This window comes from Nestor notabilis, unplaced genomic scaffold (assembly GCF_000696875.1).
Source record: "Nestor notabilis isolate BGI_N333 unplaced genomic scaffold, ASM69687v1 scaffold19583, whole genome shotgun sequence".
Lineage (NCBI taxonomy): Eukaryota > Metazoa > Chordata > Aves > Psittaciformes > Psittacidae > Nestor > Nestor notabilis.
The window spans coordinates 10,927-21,059 of NW_009921721.1; the positions used below are offsets into that span (position 1 = coordinate 10,927).

The window sequence follows — 10,133 nt, forward strand, 5'->3', positions numbered from 1 at the left end:
AACTGCCCTCAGAGTACAGCTGGCTGTATGTGAAATACAGCTCTTGTTTGCAAAAGCAATCTGAGGAAGTTTCAGTATTGCTTCCTATAGGAAAGGTGGCAGGAATCAAAGTGCTATTTAAGAAAAACTGCTTATAAGGCACTGGTGCAGCAAGGTTTGTGACAAACATGGTTTTATGATTCCTATCTTCCAGCTGTTTAAAAGTAAGTCCATTAAATCAACCATAAATAGCAATAATAATAATAATAATAATAATAATAATACAACATTAGAAAAGTCCCAGACCAATCAACTTGGTATTGAAACTTAATTTATGACAGTCCCACTTCAGTGCACACATTAGCTCCTGCATGGTTTTTTAAGCTCATTGTTGGCTCATGCTCATCCTATATACAAAAGTCTCCCCCCAAAGTAATGATGGGCTGAATATCTTCTACAAACAAGGTATTTTTGGAGGACATCATATAGTTACACATTAAACTGACAGATGATGGACAGGAATATAGGAACATATATTTGCTTACTCACTGTACATATCTATTTAAAGCTTTAAAATAATAAGAATATACATAAAATATACACTTAATTCACAAAGTAAAACAGCCCTTGACATCTGCTATTTTGCAGGGCTATGCATTTCTTCTATTAGAATTCCACACATGGAACTACCTCTGTGCCAGCTCCTCTTCATAGGCAACGGTCGCTTCAAGGTAAATTAGTTCTTCATGTGTATGTAACAGAAACAGCAAAAGCTCAGCCTCTAGTCATCACTGTCGCTTCCAGACTCACTCAACTGCAAGTCATTTCCTATGGAAAACAAAACCCAACAAAACACAACAAGTGAGTAGGTGTTAATTCACATTTCACAGCAATCAAACCAAAGGACAGTCACATTTATACGTGAAGATTTAAATAATATCAACATGATAAATGAACGCAAACATCATCTGTCATTTAATGGAACTCCACGCCCAAGAACATTAAGAGCTTCATGGGGCTAATACATGGTGGGATCCAGGCCAGATGGAGTGTCCTTGGCTCAACAGCCACCAAAGCTGCTCACTGGTGGGAGAATAGCACTCCCCACGCTAGCAGGTGTGGAAGGCATTCCACAGCCTCTACCAGCCAAACTCCTGTGCATGGAGTTGCTGGGACAAGGCATTACGGAATTCCCTGGCTTTCTCAGCCCTTTTAAAATAGATTTTTTGTTTTAAGACCATTTGGGTAGCCAAGGCAAGGCCCCCATATGTCAATAAACCAAAAGGAATGTTAAAGCCATCACAGCTCGAGACTATCAGCTGAACTAAGCTGACACATGCTGTGATGGCAAGGGCCCCCCCTCCAAAGTGCAAAGAGAGATCAGACAAAAGGCAGCCAGGATATGGATCAAACCTACAGCCTCAGACCTTGTTTTGCAGAACACTTGTGATTTGGTGAGATGGAGGGGATAAAAGGAGGCAGAATCATGCTTGTGTTCTAGTAACTAAACCCAGCTCTTCCAGCATTCTCTCACTGTGCTGCCCCAAACAGCTGCTGAGCAGCTATTCAATGGCTATGCCCTCGATTTCTTCATCTCCTGTCCCCTTTTATTAAGAAAGAACGTGGGTTCCACGTACACATGTAGATGGTCACCAGTGATTTGAATGCTCAAGGACATATTAATCCTTGGCAAAAGGATCCGAAATCCAAAGACTGATTATCACTGTCTGAAAAAAGGAGCAGTTGTTTTGTTTTGACCAGCTCCCAAATTCTCCTGGAGTCAGAGGCTTCTTGACGTTCAATAACCTCTGCAGTATTGTTGTCATGGCCCAGGAGAAGCAGGGAAGAGGCAGCTCGCAAGCAGAAACAGGCAAATGGAGAGTCCTAATGACTTTGTCGAACTTTGGATTTCACTTAGATATTCATTACTGACAGGAAGACCAACAGGCCTCTCCAGTTTCACAGCAGGGCTTTGCAGCATTGTCTGTATAACATACTTGTCTTCTTGAGGCTGGAAACCCTACGTTTATCTGTACTTAAGCTCCACCAGTTTCCTTTGTATGGATGCCCAGAGATGTAGGCAAATATGCCTCAGCCGGAATTAAGAGCTATTTATGATAGCTAAGTTCTAGTTTTTTGTAAATACAGTATTTTAACTCCACTAAGTTAAAAATCTACCTGATCCAGCATAAGGAAAGAGCAACAGAGATGTAAACCATCTCCCCTGAAAGAGTTTCATGGGACAAAACTATGTTTCAAAAACGTTTTTTACACATTTTAAAGGGTGGAGGTGAGTTTGTATTGATTCATTGCTTGCAAACACCACAGATGAAATATTTTAACCAAATACCTGTCACTTTAAATTTCCCTTCAAAATGTGGTATTTGTGAAAATGCAGCTGAGACCAACACAGGCAGTATAAAGTTAACACTCAGACAAAGCAAGGCAGCTAATAATGAAGACCACAGAGACTGTGCATTTATGACCACAGGACAGCCTTGTGCCATTCATGATTCTCTACAGACCTTTAACTGACATATGTGCCAATCCCACTATTTATGTCTAATCTGTGGTTTCACATTGAAGTAATTCCCATTCTCTGGTGCACGAGATCCTCCCACAATGATGAGTTTTCTACCCACTCATTCCTCCTGGATGCCTGAACCAAGGGTCAGCATGGTCAATAGGGGCCATTGCACTGATGCCCACAGACTTTAGACCAAACTGAAGCTATCTCCACCCCTTCAAACAGGTCTTGGCCTTCTGTTCAGAAAAGCTGCCCACATATTTCAGCCAGTGCAACTCCCTGGGATTCCTATCTGCCAAACTGCACTTCATGGAGTTAGCCTAACATGCTAAGAAAATGAGTGCTCTCAAGCAGCTTCCCACAGTAATAAGACACAAGCCTTTACTTACGGAGCGTGTTCATGAGCTGATTGCTTCCTTGTGACCTGCTGGTGCCATTAGCAATAGCATTCCTGTTGCTATATTGCTGGTGCGGTGGCTGGGAAGGGGAAACATGTGCTGGCTCTTCCCCCTCACTGCTGGAGCTTTCATCTTCACTCCCAGCTGAGCTTTCTGAATCCGAAGAGCTGCTTCCACTGCTGCTGCTCATCTGCTCAATAATTTCAACTTCTGCTCTCAGCTCTGAAATAAAAGGACATTCATCTGGTTGAAACCATAAATAGTGCCCCATGGAATTTTGGAAAATGCAATAGTTTTGTCAAGTGTAATTTACCACATCAAAATATCTCACATGAAAGAGAAGAAGGAAAAACAAAACTCCCAATACTTTTTTACTTAGTTATTGTAGCTAAATGTAAAGAAGCAACAGCACAGGTCAGTATCATAAAACCTTCACTTCCACTATTATTATTTATATGCTTTACACTCCTGAAAGCACTTCCTGCCTCTTTTGTTTCTGATGGGTTATATGCTCTACATACATAGTAAGTACATTTTCTGATTGAGTTTTACAGGTCAACAGCCAGCCCATTTTTAAAAAGCATTTTAAGGTGGAAGAATCTAAATTGTTAGGTATTAGTGGTGTCTAGGCTTTTGGAAAACACAAAAAGTGGGTAGGGATAGACAGAGGCACATGATCACAACAAATACTGCCCTGACTTCAGATACGTATGAAATTGCTCCAGAGCAAAGTCACACATCTCATTTTAAACAAACTTCAGAAGCAGATGGATGACATCTGATTAACTTTGCAGTGGGGCAGATGAGAATATTCACATGTCAGGGAGTGGCAATAATACCTTAACCTGCTAGAGAGCTTACAAGTAGCCAGGGAAATACAGAGACTACTCTGAAACTGGGAAGCTATTCAAGCCAGACACACCCCACTCACAGTTTCCAGTGCAAAGAAACACTTGAATACCATGACAGCACCATGACAGCTGCATTAGCAATAGCTAGTTTTGGCTGAACAACTGGTTACTAAACAGCTATTAAGGTAACTCACTGCAAATCATACCATATTGTTAAAATTTGCAATAACGTTAAGTGGCCTAAACACTGTTAGAGAACAATTCTTTTGTACCCACCTGAAGTCAAGTATCTAATGACTCAGTTCACCTAGGCAGGTTTCCATAAGAGAACACATATGTTAAGCATAGGATGTGAAACCCTCAAAATACAAGCTTTTCTTGTGCTAGTAGTTCCACACTCACAAAGTTAAAATTCAGCACTTGTCTTGGAGAAGCCACAGGCTAAAGGGACAAGAATGAAAGAAGAGAAAGATGAGATATTATCATCTCTACCTGACAAATGGAGAACTGATGCCTGAAGTAATTCACCTTAGGCCAGATGTGTTTCAAAGCAACATGAACCCCAGCTTCCCAGCCTGGGACATCTTTCTTGTGTATGGCATAGCCAGATCACATAAAATGAGTCTTTCCTTTATGTAAAAATGGCACAGTTTTAATGCTTCTTATCTCCTGCCCTTGCAGGAGTAAGTCTGAGCAACCAGAACTCTCCCCTTTTTTAATAAGGCACATTTTCCTTGAGCTGCTTAACACTATAGAGTAACAGCTAAGTTTTCAGCCTCCACATTATCTGCTGGAGAGAGTTCCTGTAGCTCAGCATGTACTGGTTTGAGAAATTAAGGTTTGTTTTGCCAGTTTTAAACCCACTATTTTTCAATTTCTAAGTTCAAAGCTCTATTTCAAATGCTGTAGTTCTACTGAATCAGAAGCAAGGAAGGCATATTGAAAGGAACAACCATATGACTAGCTGTAGCTGGGTATTAAGGATAGTGGGGCTCCCTCTAAATTTCTTCCTAACTCTAGATCCCTGGCTAGACTGCATGTACTCTCTGTACTTTATTAGTATGGCACTTAAAAATTAGTCTTTCATCGTGAAGACAATAATTGAAAAGACCACTGGAAGAGGAAGGAAGAATACATGATTAGGCCAGCAGAAGATAATACTTTTACCCTTCCAACACAGTGGTGCAGGCTTTAAAAATCCATTTCATGCCTTGACTCCTTGACAGGCAAACGAGCACTTGTAAGTCACTATTCTATTATGGGTAGGATAAGCATACCCATATCAAGGACTTCAAATTCAAATGTTCCCAGTGTTTAAGGATAAGAAATTCATAGGGGAAAGCTAAAAAGGTAAACAGGAATAAGAGTTCTTTCACCTCAAAATGTCCAGATTTAAAACTCTTTTCCCTAGCTTAATGACGTAAAATTTCCATGCACTTCTAGTGATGGAGTTAATAGTTGTAAGTTATAGTGATGTTAGTAATATATTATTCGAAATATCCTGGATTCTAGCAAGCGCAATCACATACAGACCACCGTTCCTATTGCAGAATGATTCGGTAAACAAGTCTAATACAGGACAAACATCTGAGAAGTAATGCTTATAGAGCTAGTCTGTGGCTGAAATGGAGGAGTGTTGGCACATGGGCTGAGAACACAGCAGCCCAGAAAGCATCATATAAAATAGTGTGAAGAAGGTGAAGCAATATAAGAGCCATTGGTGGTGAAAGGGAAAAGATGCAACAAGAAATGCACTCCAGAGAACTAGGAAAGAAATCTAAACAAGAAGTTTGAACTCAATACAGTAACAAGAAGATAAATGAAAGAAGTAAGCAATGGTCTGATGAATGGGAAAGAAGATTAGCCTAGCTAATTTTAAACAGAGCTAGAGATTAGTGTCAGACTGAAAAGTAAGGGGTTTCTGCAGAAAACTAAGAGCCCATGAAAGAGGCTGGTTTGAGGGGGGGGAAAGGGAGAATGCTTTGAAGAAGTGGTATGGCTTACTATGCTGAATACAGGCAGGAAAAGCAAAACAGCACCAGTGTCACAAGCTTCAAGGACTAGGAAGTTAAGGGCGTTATTAGTGACAGTGGTCACTGGTGGAAACTTGGTCCAAGCCCATCTTCAAGCCAACTTTTGCCTCACAGGCTGCCAGCTTCCTTTCAGGTCTCTCTCGTCTCTTAATTACTTGAGCCCAGAATTCTAAATATCTCGTCTGTGTAGATGAGAAAAAAGTAATGATTTTCACTGATGTTATGGTGGCTGCTGTATTGCTACAAATCTGATAGGCAGAAGTCCAGCGGGATCACTAAGGAAGTCTGTTCAAAACCCTCTTGTGTCACGCTGTCAAAGATGGTAGCTAAGCCAGTGATGACACCAAAGCACTACAGAAAAACTACATGTGTTTTAAAACTGATTTTGCATTTTCCTATTTGCCTGTTATACTTAGTGCAGTTACAGGTACTGAAGCCCTGGCTAAACATTTCCTTGCAGTACCTCCAATTAAAATAGTTGTGTTTGTGTATGTGTACATATATGCCAAGCTGAACAACAAGAGTTAGGCCTTTCCTAGATCTTTTTGCGCCATAAAATGCAAATGCCTCATGTCAATGTGCCTTAAAGGTTTAAAAGATGACAAGAGTTAGGATGTGCAGCAGTTACTTTTACAAAAGCTTTTCATACAGTAGAGTTTTGAACACTTGCCTTAATTGAGTCTGTACCATCTGAAAAGACTGGCACTGTTAGGGGAACCTTAACTTTTGCACATTTCATGCTACAACTATAGGCTTTCTTTGAAGAAAACAAAAGGGCTTACTGTTTTACACTGGCAGTCAATGCAGTTTTTAGAGTAAAAGAATTCAAGGTCAGAAATCATTACACAAACAGAAGAGCCTTTCTCAACAGGAACATCTTCTGTATATATTCAGTATCGAATGCCCTAATTTATTTCCATAATCATTTCTAAGTGTTCTTACTACTTAAGAACCAGTAATAGCTTCTCAATTCCAATAGGCTCTGTAGAATTTTTAACTAAAGCTCTAACCTTGGGCTGCAAGAACACCAAGGACTTTTGAAAACAAAGTCATTCAGCTTTTGGGAGAATAAGGTTGTATGCCTATAGCAGAATGCTTACTGTTAATACTGGTATGCAAGGTGGAGAGAAATCAACTTAATACTGGCACTTCATGCATGTGGAGATGACAGCTAGAAGAGGCAACTGAGGTGCACAAAGTGTGACCGAGATGTCCTTAAGAGACAAACACAGTGCTAAGGCATAATCCCTACCAACTACAGCTGCATTTAGGTAAACAAGATCTGCTCAGATATTTAAGCACTGAATTTACAGTCCCCAAAACCAGAAATGTTTCTGTGGGTTTTATTTTCCCCTCTTTTTTTCCCACCTCCACTTTCTTCCCAAGTCCAATATGCTGTAATTATGTCAATGTTATTGAAAACATTTTTGCCATGATCAAATATGTCTCCTAAAAGCTGATTATTTCAGGCACATAAATGGTTGCATTGTAGTATATGTGTGCAAATGTTCACTGCTTAATGAAATGTCATCAAATGTAGTGAAGTTTTCAAACAGAAAAAGCTCTTACCCTCTCTTTTGCTCCCTTCAGGCAGGAGGGCAATATAAAGACTTGTAGGGGAAAAGATTCCTCTGGTGCAGGACCCTAGACAAGGAAGCCCTCCCAAAGGCTTTTCTGCATGAAGGAAATGACTGGTTCAGCTCCTACATGCTCTGCCTCTGTCCTTGACCATTGCTGTTTGAACAGCTGTGTAATGGGACAGAGAACTGACCTACCTGAAAGTTCATTTCCCAGCTCCTCTGTAAGGGGAGCTATGGGAATGGCTGGTAAGGGGAGCAGCTGGAGGGTACCTTAAAACTATTACTGAACATCATGAAGACTGTGTGTCTTACCACACTCTTAAGTAGGGTACACTGGGAGCAAGAGAGTACCACAGCACCAGAAATCCTTTCAACCATCTCCTTTGGGGATTGTAAGTTCCGTGCTGTGTCCATTACAAAAAAAACCCACAGGACTTCAGCATTATCTTTCTTTCATACATAGGAGGTACTTTACCCTACTGCTTGAATGGAAAAAACAGTCTCTTTAGAACTTACAAGTCTTTGTTCATAAAAAAGACAGGGCTGAAGATTACCTCACAGCTTCTACAGTTAAGTTTTATTAATTATTTTCATTGCAGAATGGTGTCATTTTAGTACTACCTTTCCAAAGTAGGTTCTTATGATATACATGGTTTAGTAATGTTAACATTCTAGATAATCAATGCTAGAAGAAAGTTATAAAGAGTATGCATGATAAGCAAAGAAACCCCTGCTCGAGTATTTGTGTTCTTCTGGGGCCTTGAACAACTCTCCCTATAAAACACCAGCTTGAAGTCCTATTTTTAGTACAAGTCAGGTGTTCTTTTGCTTGAGTTTGGAAACAGAACTCTACAGGTTATTTATTTGGAGGTACTTTCCAATAAAGATGATCAGGTGGCAAAAAAAATAAATAAATACTGGGACAGTTCTAAACAATATGACACATTTCAGACCACTAAAAAATGGTCATTGCAGAACAGATGTGACACCAGACAAATGTAATCACTCTACTACAGCATGATGTTTACAAATTGCTGTATGTGTACAAAAGAGTGCCCCAATGGTTAAGTAACTTATTACAAGAAAAAAACCCCATCAACAAACAACAAACCACATTTAAAATTCACAACTAATTCAATATTTAAATTGATATAGCATGTGTTATCTTTCTCCTTACCTATTACACAGAAAATAAAAATGGCAATGCAGCTAAGGGAACTGTAGCTAACAGACTCTCAGATGTTGATTCTGTCTGCTGACCAGCATCCAGGTATTGATAATACTACTGCTGTGAAAGAGTGAGACCAGTCAGCACTTACGCAAACACATAGATAGCTTAGCAGTAAAGATGTCCCGTAGTGATTACCATGAATTGAAAAAAATAGCCTGTTAAGTCATTAACATAGTCTGGGCAATTAACACAGGCTAAGTCTACAGGAAAAAAGTAGCTATATGGGACAGAGGAAAAAAGAGAAAGAAAGAGAGACCCAGAAAAAACCCAACAAACCTTGACAGAAAGAACAATCTTAAAATAAAATAATTGCATCTGATACCAGACAAACACAAGAGACCCAAATACAAACTGAAATTAAAAATCTCCCTCATTCTGACTGTGTAATCCACAGCAAAATCAGGTATTACACCAGTATGAAAGGAAGGACATGGGCAAAGAAAGTATGCCCTGCCCACAGTGAAACACTGAGACAAAGTGTTGCTGGGGCATGAGATCGAGTTGAGCCATCATCTCTTCCAAGTACCTTAACAGAAGTAGAGCAACTATATGGCAGATGTGACCAAAGCTGCAGAGCAGTGGCTGCGGTAAAGGGGAAGCTGCAGGGTTCTTCACTTTCTCATCCCTCCCCTATTAGCATTTCTTAGCATGCCACAATCTCCAGGTCTTGTGATGTGAACATAGCTACCCAGCCCTTCCATCCCATTGGCAAATGGCTCCAAACTTACTCACTGTAGGAATAATTTTCGTCCAAGTTACTCGACTGCATAGCTAGATCTTGGCTTTAGTTGTTGTTGTTGCCTAAGACACTCATTCAACTCGTCTAGCACTCAGCTACAGGTTTCTGAATTTACGCTTATTTTATCTTCTTCTAGGAAGAGAGGAATAGCCTGGAAGAGAGAAAATGATCCAGAAAGAGGAAGTTCTCTCATGCCAGAGAAGACTGCAGTATAAATATCTATGCCAGCAGAACAGTATAAATAATTCACTAAGATGCCTTAAAATGAGACATAAAGATGACAAACCAGCTGTCAAGTAACATCTTTTAATCCCTGAACATTCTAATGTTTTTATAAATTGCAGAGTTATAGTTTTTATTATAAAGAAGAAAAACAAAACCAACCAAAACTCAGGAAACTACAAACCCTTCTTTACCTCTCTTTATGTCATCCAGCTGAGGCTCAGGTGAGGGATTATCTTTCAAAGGAGAAGTTTTAGGTCCAACTGCTGGTTTGGTTAGGGCTCTGAACTGTGAAGGAGGCTGAGATGCTCGGGCAGACTGTTGCTCTATTCGGGCTGAGATCTTACTGCTACCTTCCACTCTGAAAAAACAACCAGAGACATTCAATGGTACTATGTGACTATATTCAGCTTTTTCAGTATCCTTGAATTAATTCATCATCTGTACAAATCTCTGTTTTATAAACAGTGAATTACAGCTTTCTGTATGCAACACTTGCTTTCAGTGACAAATAAGCATATACAGCTACACTGCAACTCTTACAAAATGAATTTTCAAATCCAGATGTGGTTC

At 39.9% G+C, this 10,133-nt stretch overlaps 1 protein-coding gene across 1 annotated transcript in view; it reads right to left on the reverse strand.

Annotated features, from left to right (window-relative positions):
- Positions 1–366: 366 nt before the first annotated feature.
- The window catches only part of EAF1 (ELL associated factor 1), a gene marked incomplete at its 5' end in the record, with an annotated part of 16,646 nt that continues 6,879 nt past the window's right edge, over positions 367–10,133 (reverse strand). Inside the window, 3 exons of the mRNA XM_010011282.1 lie at positions 367–807; positions 2,896–3,126; positions 9,755–9,921. Of these exons, the coding sequence (XP_010009584.1) occupies positions 761–807; positions 2,896–3,126; positions 9,755–9,921 (445 nt within the window). The remainder of the gene's footprint in view (positions 808–2,895; positions 3,127–9,754; positions 9,922–10,133) is intronic.